Raw genomic sequence first — 17,839 nt, 5'->3', positions numbered from 1 at the left:
ATTTAAAAGCAATCTTAGATGCGTGCGTAACGTCACGACGCAAGGCATGTAGACTTTAACGCGCAAGGCCGAACGCACCGTGCCGAAAGCCCGTCCGCCGCCACCGAGAAACACTCGGGCCCCTAGCAACAACGACGCGAACGACGCCGTACGCCGTTGCTAGTGGCCCGAGTTTTCTTAGCAACAACGACAACGTTGCTAGTGGCCCGACTTTTTAAGCCTAAATTCTGACGTCACTTCCGCCACATTCTTGCCAATGCATTGGGAATACGAAGGGCCTCTCCTTAGTTTTCCTTCCTCCATGGCATGGATGAAGGAAAATTTTTCCTTCGAGGAAGGAAAATTTTTTCTTCCTCCAAGGGCCATGCCGTAGCTGACTGCGCTGGTGAGCTTTTTGTGGCTATACCTGCGAAGCTGCATGCTATAGTCAGAGCTGTGCATAAAATACCTCGTAATACGTGCCAGGTCAGTGCCAAGTGAGAGGGCATTTTCTGTGGCTGGAGGAGTCGTTTCAGCTAGAAGGGAACTACTTCTGCCTCACCATGTGGAGCAGCTGGTTTTCCTTCACTACAACCTTTTATGTTCATCCCAGCAACGCGCTTTTGTGCTGATGGCAAACTAGCCGTAATCAATGCTGTGTACTAGCCATCCTCTCTGATATTTCCACTCTTCTAAGAATAATGTTCGAGACTTTGATACTTTTTGTGCAGCCACACACACCGTTTGTGTTCATTTAATGACCGATAGTTGAACTGTGATGTTCTTAGGTGCTCAAATAAATGTTTTGTAGTGGTTAAATGCGTCTGTCCTTGATTATTCGATTCGATATTCGGAATAAAGTATTCGTATTCGAAAAATTTGATATTCGCACACCCCTAAATTCATCGGCCGAAGCTTTTTTTTTTTTTTCAGCGTTTTAACTCTCTTACTTGCGCTGCCTCGGTAACGCATAACAAGTCGCATTAACTGTGCGACTAACTAGGCAACTAACTGGGCGACTGTGCAAGCACTGATACACAGACATGACCAGCCGCGAAATGGCTAGGACACTTCAGCTAATGAGCCAGAGGACGCGGGTTCGAACCCGAAACGAAACGCAAAAGGCCCCGGTGTGAATTATTCCCGATTGCTACAATACGGCGCCTCTTTCTTCTTCTTCCTTTTAAAACATGGCACATACCCACTTGGGGGGGATTGGCCAAGCTACAGTGGCTTAACCAAGAAAATTTTTATAGGCGATTACGACAAAATATAAGCGCCAAGCATGAATTTAAAAAAAAATGTATCAATTTTTGTCTTCCACTCCCCCCTTTCTGTACACCGGACCTCCCGACATCACCCTTTCCCTAGATGCACAGTTCGGGTACATCGACAGCGAGTCGAGGCAGTTAGTGCGCATTACCTTTCCTCCTAAACAATTGTAACCATTATTATTCTCAAACATTCTCGCCGGAAAAAAAAAACTGGCAGACGGGACCGCACTGCGTACGCTGCACACGACTAGACACCGACGCCCATCTTTCCTGCAGATTTTCGCCAGAGCCTATACGGGCTTCGACCTCGCCTCGAGACATGATCTTTATTTAAACTGAAATAATTACCAATAAAATTTTGTTAAATAACCTGAAATTAGCATAAATCAACAATTCAAGAACAATATTTAACGCATACGTAATTACGCAAATTAAATATTTGGACATCGCTACCATGGGCGTCTGGAGGGGGGATGGGCAAGTGGGGGGAGCTGTTTCGGATATTTTTTTATGCACTATCAGAAAACAACTACACAGTTTCATTAGCACGCTTAGGTGATAGTTACTTTTCGCATTTTGCTTATTAAGCTTAATTAATTATTTATTCATTAATAAAATACAATGTATGCTCTCCAAGCCTAGCACTAATTTGCTGCTTCTAATTTTTGTTTGATGTGGATAGCTTAGACCACAAATAGTGCCGTTTTGGTGCTCACCTACCGCCTGCCTCATCCCCCCCCTGCAAAAAGTTCTGCGGACGCCAAGGATCGCTACGTCAAAAAGACGGCGACACTTCTAGGGCTGCGAAACATAGAAATGGGCCAGCGTACAGATAATCCGCTGCCGCGTCACTGCGAGTAGAGCACGAAGAGCGCCCGGCGACATGATTATACGAGCGCCCACATAACGCACAGTGCGTGACGTATACGGTGGTGCTCCGGATGACGTAACGGCGGCTTCGATGCTCGATGCTCCATAGCACAAGCAAGCAGACAGCGCGATGCCAACGCCCATCGCGTAGCACAGGCAGCTCCGAAATCGTTATCACTGCGCAAACGCCCATGCGCGTCGTCGATTTCATGATACACATGCAGTATATACGCGGTACGAACGCCTGTGAACTTTTCTTTCTTGATCCCCACTGAAACACCGCCAGAAACGAATTGCGTAGTGCCTTAGCACAGCTATTTTTTCCAAGGTCTTCAGATACGCCTAAAATAATTGACTTTTTTTCTTTCTTTAGCGGGTCCTCTTAGAATTCAGTTGGTGTGGAACGGGCCGTTGATATTTCCAAAGAGCGCTTCCGGGCAGCGCTTCGCACGAAATGCCACTGGGGGGAGGGAGGGAGGGGGTGCAGTTTCGAGCCTTGTACCGTCAATTTCTTCTAGCCTTCGTCCACATTTGTTTGCGCGGTCGCAAAATACATTTTACATTGAGTTAGCAACTAGGCCGCCTACCAAATGCACGCATCACTATTACACCACTAACTGTACGAACAGTGCATGCGCGAGTAGGCATTGCACAATGCATTCACGGATTACATATAGTAGAAGTGTGCGACAACAATAAAAGAACAAATCAAGTAGCAGCTCACGAAAAAGTGAATGCCGAAATGAGCTAGCCTTTGCCATATAGGAGACAAGGAGTCGGCGAAAAATATAAATAAAACCATTTCCGGACGGACGTTTCCCACGTGATGTCGGCGACAAGACTTGCTCTCAGATTAGGGGCCCTGCCTATCTTAACTGCAGTAACGGTAACTTCAAAGTAGCGAGAGTTTATTTACGAGAATATTCACTGGCAAAACTGCCCTTGAACACCCTTCTCAGGGAGTCACAGCATCACCATTCGAGATCACAACAAGATGTCGCACAGTAAAGTACAGCCAACACCCCCACGAGCGAACACAAAAAGGAGAGAATACACAAATGAGTCAACGGAGACAGACATGCCAAACGTGCTTCAGCTACCCACCGACATACACGAACAAAATAGTCATCGCTAGCTTAGTCTGCAAAAGAAAAAAAAATGCGGGCAGACATTCTTAAAAATAACATTCTATTTAAAAATTCGGGTATCATATAGGAAACACGCAACAAGTGTGTAAACGCGAAAGAAGCACTGGTCCGCACAAATACATGAACCACATGAACCACTGCATGGGCGGAAAAAGAGGTTGTATACGCGCTAAGTCTGATAAAGAAAAACTTACTCCACGCAGAAGGGGTGCATACGGGACCGGCACACTTTCCGGATCGAAGGCACCTCCGGGGGTGCAGAGCCGAGGTGGGGGGCAGCAGTCATCCTCACGCGATGACCATCCTGGAAGAAACTCTGCAGGCCACACGGTGATGCATCCGACAAGGCGCCGATCTATAGCCGTGTATAAAGCAGTGCATCGGCGTATCACAGCTTATGACCATGAGCTTGAGCACGTGATCGCTTTCGTACACCCGAGAAAAGCAGACGGCCGCCGGCGGAATGACGCCGCTGTCATGCGCAAGTGGCCCACTCCGTGGATTGAAGAAGCGACGCGATAAAAGCGGAAACCGCCGCCCTGCCGCGAACCGAAATACTTTATCGCTGCGAGACGCGGCATTTGCGACGATCAACCACTTCCATCTTTTTCGTCCCGCATACGAACACGTTTACTTTTATGTAAACGGTGCGGACCGAAAAGTGAGGAAAAAGAAAAAAAAAGATTAAAAGTTAAAAAGACGTTTCGGTTAAATAAGGTCGAACTTTTTTTCTCCCCGATGCTCGCTTTCTTTTTCGGTCTGGATACCCTTCCTATAAGGTGCAGTTATTATCCAATCAAACAAGATTCCATACAAACTGTCCATTCTGCCGAAATGTGAAACTGCAGCGCAAATAGCAGCACATGTTCCGCTTGTTCCGTAAGAACCCTCACGACGTAACACTGCCGCTGGACGTGTCCACGTGCCACCGAGCGCCATAGGATAGAGCAGCCACGACACACGAAAGTTAAAGCGGAGCGACCCACGCCAACCGAAGGTGTTTTGCGATTTCGAGGAGCCGGATGAGGGAAACGATTTGGGAGCGGCGGGTTTACTATCACAACGGATGCGCAGTGCGTGTGTTGTGTGTGTACCAGTAGACGTCGTCAATTTACACTACGGGTCAGGGTAGCCAGCTTGCACCTAGAGCCTCCGTCAACGCTGGTTTTATAGTCGTAGAGAAGGAAGAAACTGCTTCGTTCAGCAGCCTTGAGGATCCTGCGGACCTGAAAAACTTCGGACTAGACAGAGCACAGTAGAGACAGCACTTCGAGCAAGTCAAATGGCAAGCAGGCAGACAGCGTGGTTTAAGTGCCTAAGCCAAACGACATTGGCAAGTCGCACTGGCGGCTCGAGATTACGCGACCGCTGGCGAGCCACGTGGAGTCTTTTTTTTTTTTAATGCCAATCCAGCGGCACGGTCCGGAGCCGCCAGTGACAAGATTCTTTACCGGAGCTGCTGCTTTAAGAACAATACGCACAATTCAATGTACACAGAATATATAAAACAGAATATACAGAACGCTCAACGAATTTCAGAAGCAATAAATGTACGCAAAATCTAACCTCATCAAATGACACCCTCGTATTTGGGCACTGTATCTGAGTGCTCAGTTCGCCAAGCAAGAACCGAAGGCAAAAAGAAAACCGAAGCGACGCGAAGTGCAGCCAAAAATTATCGCATTTCCACAAGTACAAGTCAAAACTAGTCACAGAAACGATAATTATATTGACCGGTGCTGAAACAAGTCAATGTCCAACCTACGTTTCGTTTTTTTTTAAATAGCGTTCCTGGAAAACGCAGCGTGGGAACTAAATTTGTAGCAACATAGCATAGTGGACGAGTTGGTATTGCATCTTAAGGAAACGAAACAGCGCAACTAAAACGAAGGACCAGAAAAAGAGATACATGAATACGCGCTGACTTACAACTGACTGTTTTAATCGGTAAACCACATATAAATAATCTCTAATCGCGGCGTCACTACCTCACCTCATCATCACAAACTACTAATCTAAAAAGAAAGGAAAATAACAATTGCTGAACTAAATTTGCTCAGCACGAATGTAGACCTTCACGTAGATCGCACCGTGTGGTCGTTTTTTCTTCTGCTTTTCTAATCAATTAGCTTTAAGCGATAACATATTCAGTAATATTCTAAATTGATCAACACCACAAAATAAATCAATAATAATATAAAAAATCCCCTTTGCCCCTTGGTTTCTGTGGCTGTTGGCTTCTTTCATACTTTTGACAATGCCGTACAAGATACGATAAATCAAACCCACCGCTCTTTCACTGGCGCTACGGTTCACGAGAACGTCACTATACAAGCAAATATAAACGCTGTACCAAGGAACGAGAGTATACGCTGTTCTGTCAACAACGTTTCCGAACGAATTTCACAGTACGCGAACTCAAAGGAGCAGAGAGCAAATCAAGAATAGCTCAACCGAACTACAACTCAGGGACTAAGCGACTTTTCTTTGTCAAAGGACCCCCTTATAGCCAATGGCGTTGGCGGGTTCACATGACCCTACTAGCGTGACAATGCAGGGACCGATGCGACAATGCCCGAAGGGTACTCTCCAGGACCATGGAAGGAGGGAACTATCCCTTTCATTTGCCACTCACTCAACTGTCACGCTAGCAGGGTCATGAGAACCGGCCGACGCCAATGGCTGGGAGTCCTTTGACGGGGAAAGTAGCTTCGGTCTTGAGTTGTATTAGACTATAGCAAGTTCAAGGTTCAAGAAGGGGGAGAATCGGTCGACGCCATTGTCTGAAGAGGCTCCTTGAGTTGCATGGGACTAAATGAAACGAGTTCGAAAAAAGAGAGAGAGAGAGAGAGGGCAAAAGAGGAAGAGGGCGCTGTACTTGTAGTTTCCGGCGTCGAAGGTCTTGACCTTGTTGGCAACCTTGCGCTTCTGGCGGAGCTTCGACGCGGTGTCCATGGAGCCCAAGACGTCGCTGTACTCGGGGTTCTCCACGCGCAGGTTCCGCAGCTGCCGCTCCACGGTGGTCTGCGAGAGAGACGCGTTTCGCGTGGTTCGCCGCGTTTTCTCACTGCGCACGCACGAAATCTGTCCCTGCCAGCGGTGTTCGAGCGTCCAGGCGAAGAATAAAATTTCAGGGCACACTTAAGCTCCGCCTTCAAAATATGATGCGATAGTGTAATGGGTTAATTCCCGTATGTGCAGAAGGTCATTCTCTACTTTCCATTCATGGATTCTTGGGAGTCCTCACACCCCTCCCGGCGCAGTGCTGCAGCGGTTAAGCGGTGCGATGGCAGGTGCTCCCAGCGGTGGGCCCTGTGGGACCCAGATTGCTCTCCCCGAGCGACCAATCATTAATTTAACTGCAACGTGCCACGGTGGGCAGTTTGCTCACTAACCGGTGGCAGGCTGTGATGACGCCGCATGGTCACGTGACCTAGGTTACCCATCTAGCTGCCTCCTAGGTTGCTCTCTGGGGACCACCTCCTGCCAGAGCCATGCACGTGATTTTTCGCTCACAACGTCGACAATGCTGACACCGGAGGGGAACGGGGCCTTTAACGCTGTCGCGTTAAAAGGAGACATGGGAACGATGTCGCCACAGTAGCCAATGATGGCCAGATCACTCAACAAGATGCCACTCCCTAAAGCGAGCAGTGTCAGATATCGTGGGAATAGCGGTTTCATTTCTACATCGCGGCGTTGTTCATTAACCTGTTCTCTTACAAACTGAAGCCATCCCAACCAGCTTCGTTTCACGATAGAGACGCCGCAGGACTGCGGCACGACCCACTATCCGTCGGTTCTAATTGTAGCCAGTTATTTCAATTTCCCGCCTTTACTTCGGGGCTAAGAAAAAAAAAATTTGTTACAGGAAAAGAAGACAGTCGACCCCTGTTTCCCTTACCACATTCTCACCAGGTTCCGGATGAACTGAGCAACACACTCCGCTAACCACGAGTTTCCGACACTCCTCATGCAGGGCATCCGAAAGACCCGCGAGAAGGATGACAGGCCAATTACTCCCAAAGCGCTGAAGTATAATGTTCAAACTCGAAATACGATTTTTTTTTCTGTCGAAAATTCACGAACATACGAATGCACGTATATTCCTTGAATACTCAATTTAGTTTCTCCGTAACCCGGCTACACGAGGCTACATATGGCTGACAAGATTAGTTTCGTACTGCCGGCGGCTGAATTTCTTTGGAGGAGAAATTCGAGGCCCGTGTGCTGTGCGATGTCAGTGCACGTTAAAGAACCCCAGGTGGTCGAAATTTCCGGAGCCCTCCACTACGGCGTCTCTCATAGCCTTAGTCGCTTTGGGACGTTAAACCCCATAAACCAAACCAAACCTTTCTTAAAGATTACTCACAGGAGCCCTAGAAGCAATTTGTGACCCGCCGAGCCACAGACTGGGCCGGAGTAACACGCCGCAAACCTAATAAAATTTATAGATCCGCAGGTATAACAGACGCCCTGATAAATTACAGATGCGGCGTCTCCGCCAACCTTCAGGTTTAAACAAGTCGAGCTCAGAAATCAACCGTTGTTTAAAAACCTACTCTTCATTTCAAGGCTTCCACCTCGAGATGAAAGGCATGCTTAAGAATGCCTTCGACGTTTTCGTACCCGTGAGACTTCAAAGGCCTTAAATGGCGGCCGCTATACGGCCCAGGATGCAGTCGCGTGCTACAAGATCTGCTCTAAAGCAATGCGGCACCGTCAGCCTTACAGACGATACCTGCAGACCCAGTACCGAAGTCTGTCAAAAACACTCAGCCAGCTGGATAAGACTGCACAATTCTTAGCAAAGTGCAGTTATTTTCAAAGCCAAATCATTAAACGGTTAGGAGGCGTTGTAAATGACTGTCTACAATACCTTACACGATTTAAGATAAAACAACAGCGCGAACCAAAGCACATTCGGTACTGGCAATAGCGATCTTTAGGAACGGAAGGACGAACTTACATGCCATCGCAGCAAAATCGAGGCAGGAGGAACTACACGAAAAGAAAGGCTGTCTGAAGTAGATCGGCTATCATGTCAAGTAGAGTGGCTGTTGCAGCGCCAAGGAATTGCATAGTCTTTTTAAAGTTGTGCAACCATGAACTATACAAAATTGTATAGTACTGGCTTCAAAATAAAAAAAAACATTAAAAGAAACGCGTACTGAAGTCAGTCGATGGGAAAAAAGCGCTCACTAGCAACGCACCCACAGACCATTGACGTTTGTTCCTTTTCCCCTCCTATTTCTTTTCACTAAGTTCCCACAGACCCGTCGCGCCCATCACCTACAGCATTCGACATCGACTATAGCACGCCCCCTCTAGCAGTTACCTTTAACTCCATAAAGTCAGGGGAAAAGTACTCGTCCCAAGATTTCGCAGAGACAAAGTTCTGAGTGCATCCGAGCGCGACATGTACCATCCGTCCATAACGAACAAAGACTCCGGAACTGAATTGACGTCACACGACATGCAACTGTGTTCCGTGGAAACAAAGCAAATATTATTTTTCTCATGTACTGCAGCCAGACCACTTCAATGTTCCGCACTTCGGCCGCTGCATGCATTCGCACTCCATTATGTGCCTTCGAATTTTATTCCGTGTACGTGTAACTGGCGGTCACGCATAAAGTAGCAATCCAAGTGATTTGATTATTAAAAGCAATAGCGATGAACTCTTAATACCTGTTTTCTTTTCAATGACATTTTCTAGCCCGTCTTGATCCCAAATCCAAACAGCCTGCGTGACTGCTTCTCTGTACGCCTCGTAGCAGCTATCCGGCTTGCGGTCGCGACATTGACAACAGCCATCAAACGACAGAGCACAGAGCACACAAGCGAGACAGCAGCACGCGCTGGTGCCACCTAAGAAGAGCCTTCCTGCGGCTGGGGAACACGACGCAAAATTAAACACGACCGAAACGCAAACAGAGGAAAGCGAGGGGGGCGTGGGGAGGCTCTCCGCCCCAGCAGCGCGTCGGCCACCGCGCTCAGCGTGCAAGCGTAACCCTCTGACCTGACTTGGGCGCGTACACACAGCCTATACGCACGGCGTAGTACGTCGCCGACTGTCGCGGCGCGCACATTGGGAGAAGCCGGCTTCTCGGGTGCCTCGCGCCGCACAGCCGGGTGTCCATTGTGTTGCTGTTGAGGAGGGGACGCGCCGAAGAGACACGCGAGATCCGCGCCCAGCGCGGCGCATCGAACCCGGCCTCCCGTTTGTAAGCGCAGACGCCGCTTAAAGTGACATCCCCTGGCACGCCACGGCGAAGGCGCGAGAAGTAGTGCAAGAAAGGACTTGATTTTTTTATCTTCTTTTTCGTATGACTTTTCGCGCGCATCGCCACCGGACAATGCCGGACGAAGCGGAAAGTCAGCCCGTGATTTCCTCCTCGTAGCCAAAGCGTCCAACTAACTGCACTGCAGGCGACAGCACTGAACACGAGAGGCAACAGTCAAGTCAGAGCCGCCTGCATAACCAGGAAGTACTACAACGAACGACAAATTTGTCTCGAGTCAGTGTCGTCATCATCATCATCACACCCTGCCAACGTATACGCAAGACAATAGGCCTCCCACACTGATCTCCAATCAGCCTTGCCCTGCGTCAGCTGCGGCCATGTTGTGAGCATAAGTTTCCTACCCTTATCTGCCATCTTGACTGTCTGCTGCCCAAGGCTGCGTTCACCTTCTCTCAAAATGCACAGCGCTATTCTCGAGGGAAACCCACATAAAAAACCGAGAGTATCGCAAACATCACACCCCGCGCAGAAGCGACGCGGCTAGGGAAGGCGGGCAGAGAGGCATGCCGTCCGTGTGACAGTCGGCGACGGGCGCGGGCCACTATAAGCGGAGCAGCGCATGGTCGGCCGCCACTCTGAGTCCGGTTAGTGTGCTCGCTGAAGAACGCACCGCCGACAGCGTGCATCGCTGCGGCCGTGCACACAGACAGGCAACACACGCCCGTGTGTATAAGTGCGGGCTTCCTGCCGACTGGCTGGCTTTTGCGGGTCGGCTCCCGCCGCGGCATGACTTGCAGAAACGGAGCAGCGCCGGCGCCCCAGCAGGAAGAGGTGAAGTGCCGGCAGTGGTGCCACCGAGACGACGTCGGCGGGAGCAAACACGCGCCGTCGGGTCAGCGTCCCCAGCCGATCGACGACGGCTGCGGAAGGACGCACGACTACCGCGACCGCCGCAGCGTCGCGTGGTCAGAGGTGGAGACGTCGCAGCCACAGCAGTCGGGACGTCGCCGCCGCTGGATGCACCAGTGGCCGCCGCCACACCACGCCGCCGGACGGCCGTCGTCCACCTCGCGGGAGCGCGTGAGCACGACAGAGCCTACGGTGAGTGAGCGCGCGAGACCGGCAGGTCGAGCCGACTGCATGCGGCCGTCGGCGTGAGCGCTTGTTCGCGTGAGGGGACGACAGCACCTGATGCGGAAGCTGGTGGACCGTGCGCTCGTGACCTCCGTTACACTCTTCCGACATGCAACGGATGCTGCCGCAGTTTTTGCGCAGCTCGGTACAGAGCTTAGCTCTGACCATTTGAGACGGCGAGATAAGGGCGAGCACACGCAGTGACGCTAGTGCCGTGCAGTTACCCCATGGTGCAGCGTTCTGACGACATAGTATATGATGAACGATGATATCACCTGCACGTGCCCTGTTCACCCCCTTTTACGACGTGATGGCGTCGATATATGCGGCTACCTGAATGGAGCGGAGATTCGATAGGCTTCGCCCTCGGCAGAAGAGGACGCGCGCGGCGGAAGCGCAGCGGTGTAACGCTGCGAAGCACGTGGACAGTTGCGCCACGCGAGAGCGGCGCGAAAGTTGGCGCCCCACTCTTGGCGAACGGTCCGTAACCTCTACGACCATAAGCGCATCGCCGCCACTGTACGGACTCGCTGCCGTCGTGCGCCCGACCGTTGCGAAACCCGCAGCGCAACCCGTCGCCGACGTCGTTCGCGTGAGAGCCTCTCAACGTTAACGCACGCGTAATCGCTGCACGGGTCTCTTGTCTCCATTACGCCCCGGCATCGGTACGAACTCTTCACAAATGGCGCCGGACGCAAGCTGTTCGCGCAGCGGCAGGCACGCGCAGGAACTTCGTGCCTTTTCTCAATTCAGTCCTGCCAGAGAGGCGAGTCCCCAGGGTGAAGCTCAGCGAACACGCAGTAGTCAACAGGGTACCCAAACTCAAGTATCGGTGGGTGCGAGACAGGAGACCCAGCTTGCTTAGACCCCGGTGAAAAGTGACTTCAACCTTGTACCACCACCCGCGGGTGTCTCGTGACTGAGTGCAAAACGAGATCAAACCGGCTCCTCGGTTTGTGTGATGCTTGACCCTGAGGGTACCTTGGGCAAACCATACATACTAAGTAATATAAATACTGCTGGGACTGCGATTCAAGCCCGCGGCGGCGCGAAAATATCAGCTTCACTGGCCACTGCACGAGGGCACTAGGCTAATTGCCGCAGCCGATCACGCCTCGTGTTGTTGTTGGTCCCATAAAACGGCACATACCCACAAGGGGGATTGACCATAACCAGGCTATGACTACCTGTATTGCAAATTGCATGTGTGTTAAACTGCAACACACTCTCATGCTGTGCATTGCACAGCGTCTTCTTCATCAACTGATACCGATACTACTACCAAACTGATATTCGTGCTCTGAGCTATGTGGCGGTAGTGATAGAGAGGTATGCGCTGTATATGCGTTGGCGCTGACAACACTGCTTCAGAAACACGGCACTGGAGCACAGGCCGGCGGTGTACATTGGGTAAACTGGCACTGACGATGAAAAAGTTGAAGACGCGCATAACTGGCTCCCCGGGTCAGTGGACACCAATAATTGCTGTCCTGCCAACCTGCGCATATACAGCTGCGCTGAGGTTTCGCAGTTACACAATATTTCAGGAATTTTCAGCCTCGGCGCTTACTTCATCTCCCGAATATCAGCACCTTCTGCACCCTTGGAGTAGCAAAGACTGGAGTTCGCGCAGACTGGAGGTCTCTTTCACGCGTTTGCGATGCCGAGTTCCTCTGCTAAATTTCTACCTTCACAGATCTGGTCTGGCGGTTTCTCCACTGTGCCCATTTTGTGCCGAGCCTGAGACAGTGGATCACTACCTGCTGTTCTGCCGCCGATTCTCTTCTTTGAGGAGGCGCCTATTAGAAATTCCGTTTCACCAGCTGGGTCTGCCTGTGACCACTGAGGTTGTTCTTTCCTTTGGCGCTACTTCGCTTGGACGAAGCAACAGGAGTGCGCGCTGTGCAGTTCAAAAATTTCTTCTAGAAACACAGCGACTCCCATGCTAATATTAATTTTATTTATTTATTTTTCTATTTGTTTTCATTTTTCTGATTTTCAAACAGTTCATTTATTATTATTATTATTTTTCTGTCTCTCTTTCAGTCAATACAAAACTGAACCATTCCATATGATGCATTCAAATTTGCAAATAAAGCCGTCGTCCCATCTTCGATCTCCCAGCTAACAGGACCCCTTTCGTTGCGTCGTCCAATCTGTCAGCCTATACCCTATTAATACTCCTTTTCCTCTAAAACTCCTAATCATTCCAACAGTTCACCGCCTGTGTCTTGGCCACTCCCCCGTAGTGGGTATGTGTCATTCCACTTGAGGCGAACCAACCAACCAACCACCTTAATCGCGCTTCCAGGTACGTGGCAATGGTGTCCACCTGCAAAAAAACTGTGCTTACGCACAATATTTCGTGCTTCGCAATGCCAAACTGCCATCCATTTTTTTTCCCACTGTGCGATACATTAGTGGTGCGTGCGAGGTTTCTTTTACCTCCCCTATTATCTGTCTCGTGACGGCTACGGCTTTCCCAGCGCCGTTGCCGAGTCACGTTGGGGGCGAAGTTTCACAAGCGTCAAGATCTTTGGCAGAAGCCGTCGTGTCGCACGTGAGCTTGCAATTTTTTTATCCGGATAAAGCGGATCACTGCATAAGCGACTATCGGTGCTACTCCGATGCAAGGAATTTTTCTTGGCACCAAGTTAATGAACTTCTCGTCGCCACTGACGCGCAGTGAAGCGTATAAGCACAACATAAGCAGCCTGATCGACCAGCAGACGCCCGTAAAACTCCTCAAGAGGAGGGAAAATTCTAAAGATTTGCAGATTTCTCCACTTTTCTTAAGACTCTTCAAAATGGTTTCTAATTATTCTTCAAAACGAAATGCGAAAGGTATATAATGAAAATAAAACCACGCGTTTAAAAGCGAATTGTTACTACGGTTGTATAAAATATTCCAATTCATTGAATCTTGAATCTCATAAAGCAGTATTCACGGTGATGTTCCAAGCAGTAGCCGAAAATTCCCTACATTAGACTCAGAAATTCCTATTTCAAGCCATTTTCCACTGCAGAAATTTTAGGAAAAACACCGGCAATTTCAAGAAAGTGAAAGTTTCAACTCATAAATTTCCCCGAAACTGGAAAAATTCCCTTTTCGCTAAAATTTCGCTCCTCAAATTTCTTGCAAAATGGAAAATTCCCCGAACGAATAGAACATCACCGAGTATTTTCTTCGGCTTCCAAACGAAGAAAGACGTTGCACGCTGTTGCACGCTTTTATTCCCAATGAAACGCAAAATTAAAAAGGAAACCATTACATGCATGTCCAAAAAGAAAAAAAAATACGTAACTGTCTCGCATGTACTTCAATTGCAGAACTCGGGTGTTGATTCTCTTTCTTGTTTTTTTCTTGCCTATGATGTCATTTTTCCTAGCGCAATTCATCGTATTTCCCGAACGTGGCCGCGGCTGAGCGCAGTTAACTCGCGAACATGGTCAATGACACCAAAGCCATATAAATCCGACGGTCTCTCAGAGATAAATTTCTTAGCCCTTCAACAACTCTACTGCATTTGCCGCTATATAAGATGCTCGCAAGTCCAACATGCCCACAGTTCAACCTGTCAACGAACGGAAAAGCAGCACTAACAAGGATGCTCTTCTAACGTGCATGCTGCAATGAGCTCTATGTACCGAGGATCCCACCAGCCACAGACTTTTTTTTCTACGGCTTACTGAAGTTAAATCCGTGAATTTTCCACGTCCCATTTCTGCGAGAACTTCGACGTGAAAGTTGTTCGACCAAGATACTTGTGCCCTTCGTTTTCGTCCCAAAGTGAAAGATTCGCCCATGTTTGTAAACTGTGTACAACTTGACACGGATGTCTCCAGTTATTATACCTTCCGGGTATTACAAAACGAAAAGAAAACGCGACACCACTTCTAAGACCCTAGTTCCAGTTACACCGGCGCGAATAGGAAGGAACTGCGGATGCTATTTGATTTTGGTTTGGTTTTATATGGTTTAACGTCCCAAAGCGACTCAGGCTACGAGGGACCCTGAAGTGGAGGGCTCCGGATAACTTCGACCCCCTGGAGTTCTTTAACGTGCACTAATATCGCACAGTACACGGGCCTCTAGAATTTCGACTCCATCGAAATGCGACCGCCACGGCCGGGATCGAACCCGCCTCTTTTGGGTCAGCAGCCGAGCGCCGTAAACACTGAGCCATCGCGGCGGCTCTGCGGATGCTGTGACTACGTGGGCAGAAAACCTCGAAACAATGAAACGCCATTGCAGGCTTCTGACAGACAGAAGACAGATGAGTGGTTATGGTGCTCAGCTGCTGACCCGAAGGGCGCGGGTTCGATCCCGGCCGCGGCGGCCGAATTTCGATGGAGGCGAAATTCTAGAGGCCCGTGTACTGTGCGATGTCAGTGCACGTTAAAGAACCCCAGGTGGTCGAAACTACCTGGAGCCCTCCACTATGGCACCGCTGTGCGACGTTAAACCCCATAAACCAACCACCCACCAGGACGTAAGCTGAGGTTAAGATAGAGGGAGCAAACGAAACGCACAAAGACCACATGATCGAGGTCACGTACGCCGCTCCCGTGCACGCGTCCGGCCGCAGTTTCTGAATCCGCCAGCTGCGTACGGCCCAGTGCCGACATGATCTATGCTTGCGCAAAAATCTGCACATTCGCGCGTCCGTGAACACGCGTGCACATTGGCGCCAGGCTTATTAGCGATGCAGCCTCCTCCGAGAGCGCGACTCTAGAGGAGGAATTCGTTCGGAGCGCGAGACGAGAGTCCGAGATGACGGATTCGGAGCGACGCATCGGGGTACCACGCGAGGTCTCAGGGAAGGCAAAAAAAAAAACAAAAGAAAGAGCAAGAACTCGACATAAAATGAAAACGGAACAAGGAGGGAAGAAGAAGGAAGAACGGGAGGTGCCCTTACATGCGACTCGATGAAACTTGTCTCGCCTGCCGATCTAATTGCGTCAAAAGCATTCGTTCTAGGGGAAAGAATTTTAACGCAAACAAGGCTATGACGCAGCAGAGGCGCACAAAACAACGCAGACGGATGCAGACTTCCAATTTCATGACATTGCCAGGAATAAACAGTTCGAAGTGAGCGCCAGCTTACGTCGTTTTGAGTGCCTGTCTCACGCGTCATTCTTTTTCGCGCTACAGTTCTTTCTTGTTGAGTAAATGACCCCTAAAAATTGCCCAATTCCCTACCCGAAGGGGATAATGAATAGGTAATGAATCATTGCCCGATGGGGTAATGAATTAAGTACTGAACGGAAAGCATTCGCTGATGAAAACAGGGAGTTCTGTACTCTCTGTATAGACGTCGCTACGAAGATACGCTCTCAGGCCTTCTAATGCCAACATCTCGCGCCACATTCACAAGGCACCGAAGCTGCACTTGCGCGAGCCTTTCATAAACAACATGCTTTTCCACTCTGCGATCTCCGTGAGATCCCGACGTCGTTTCCTTCGCGCGCGTGCGGGTGTTTCAGTGCGTCGTACAAAATAGCCAAAGTGAAAATTCCGCTGGAGAATGCCAGAACCTCCAATCACAGCCACAACATTCAAGCCCGTTACAACACTGAAATTACGGGCGTCACAACCTTGAAATTTAAGAGTAGACATAGTACGAGCACGCGTCACGACGAAGGGTCAGAATCTGCATGCAAAATTAACCAGCCGAGACCGCGTAACCACAAAAGCGAAATGAAGCAGGCTTCATGCGTTGCATTGTTCCACGGGAACAGCACTAAGCTGTCGACTTAGCTCAGTGAACAGACAGGCTAATTACTGTAACCGATAGTAAACGCAAAGGAAAGATTGTGATTGATAGTTTGCCACAGGTCGTACACGGTTAAGTCCGCAGGGAACGAATAACGTCTGGAAGGCAGAAAACGATGCAACAACCGGCGAACGCCTGAAAGCCCCGCCATTGTTTGTCAAACCCGTCCAGATCCCGTGCCGACCAGAACCACGCGGTAAAGAACGCTAACCATTCAATCGTAAGTCGCACACGCTGTCGGCAAAACTGGGCCTTCATTACAGGCATGGGCTGCCACACTGAGTTCGGTATCGCAGCGAGGGAACAAGTAGAGAAAACTTGCAATGCGTATACGAGAAAAAGAACAGCGACGCGTCCCGGATAATGCGTATCAGAACGCAGAAGAGAGACACAGTTAAAGGACTCCCTGCAGATGACTACTGCGAGGACCTGCGCCCGCTGTGTACACCCCATCAGCTACGGCTGCGCCCACTGGCTGCAGAAGAGTTGTTCCCACGTTCGAAAAATGTCACGTTGCTCAAAGAGAACGAAAAGCAGCAGTCATGAGGTAACCAGCGACAAGTACGCAAAACACGGCTCGCTATGCTGTTAGTCTCAGCATCCCCCCTCTCCGCCCTTCTGACAGATGAGGATCCCAGCCTGCTTAAAAAAGAGAGAGAAACATCTCGTCATTCCAAATGGTTAGAACTTCGTGAACGATCAAAAACACGCGGTGCCAGAGAAGCATAAGAAAGAGGAGGGGGAGGCGAACAAAGACGGCGTAACGACGAGGCGGAGGCAACAACATCCGGCAAGGCCGCAGAGCATTCCAAGCAGAATGCCGCCGACGGTGACAGCCGTGAAAACGCGGCCAGTGCACGCGACGCGCGCCGCACGGTCGCCGCCGGCCAGTGGACGAGCGGCCGAGGTGCCCGAGGGCCGAGCAAGGGCGACGCGGAAACCAGGCGGCACGTCGCGCGATGCGACGGCTGCTCAGACTGGCTGCCGCAGCGCATCTAGCCACGAGAATGAAAACAACAACAAAAAAACAGCAGAAGACATAGAGAGGGAGAGAAAGAGAAAGGAGGGAGGCGCAGAAAAAGAAGTGCAATCGCATGCCTGTACAATGAAATGCAACGTACCCAGCTGATGAGACATCACCCCCCCCCCCCCCCCAAAAAAAAAAAAAAAATTCAGGGGGCACTTTGACTGTCTAAAGTGCGTAGAGGCGAAAGCGTTTTCCGAACCACTTTCGCTGCTTCGGTGGCACTGGTGGCGTCACATGTAATTGAGTACTAATTACTAAGTGATGACAAATTACTAATTAATTGTTAATTGCTAATTAATGCCTGAATACTAATTAACTGCTAATTAATGACGCTTAGCTTCGCCTTTAGGAGTGGAACGCGACAGCGTGTTGTAGCGCTGCC

General features: G+C 49.9%; 1 protein-coding gene across 7 annotated transcripts in view; it reads right to left on the bottom strand.

Annotated features, from left to right (window-relative positions):
• The window catches only part of LOC149341622 (uncharacterized), a 74,166-nt gene that overhangs the window by 43,548 nt on the left and 12,779 nt on the right, over positions 1–17,839 (bottom strand). For 6 of the 7 annotated variants that reach the window (XM_089543726.1, XM_089543724.1, XM_089543725.1 and 3 more), the window contains exon 1: positions 3,466–6,137. The exons of the other annotated variant lie outside the window; for it this stretch is intronic. Coding sequence is in view for 5 of the 6 variants with exons in the window: in XM_089543724.1 (XP_089399850.1) it covers positions 3,466–3,557 (92 nt within the window). In the remaining variant the exon portion in view is untranslated. Of the gene's footprint in view, positions 1–3,465; positions 6,138–17,839 lie in introns of those variants that run through there. 7 annotated transcript variants of the gene reach the window in all.

This window comes from Amblyomma mixtum, chromosome 5 (genome assembly GCF_055824585.1).
Source record: "Amblyomma mixtum isolate Tamu chromosome 5, ASM5582458v1, whole genome shotgun sequence".
In the NCBI taxonomy this organism is placed as follows: Eukaryota; Metazoa; Arthropoda; class Arachnida; order Ixodida; family Ixodidae; genus Amblyomma; species Amblyomma mixtum.
This window is presented reverse-complemented; position numbering and strand designations above follow the sequence as displayed.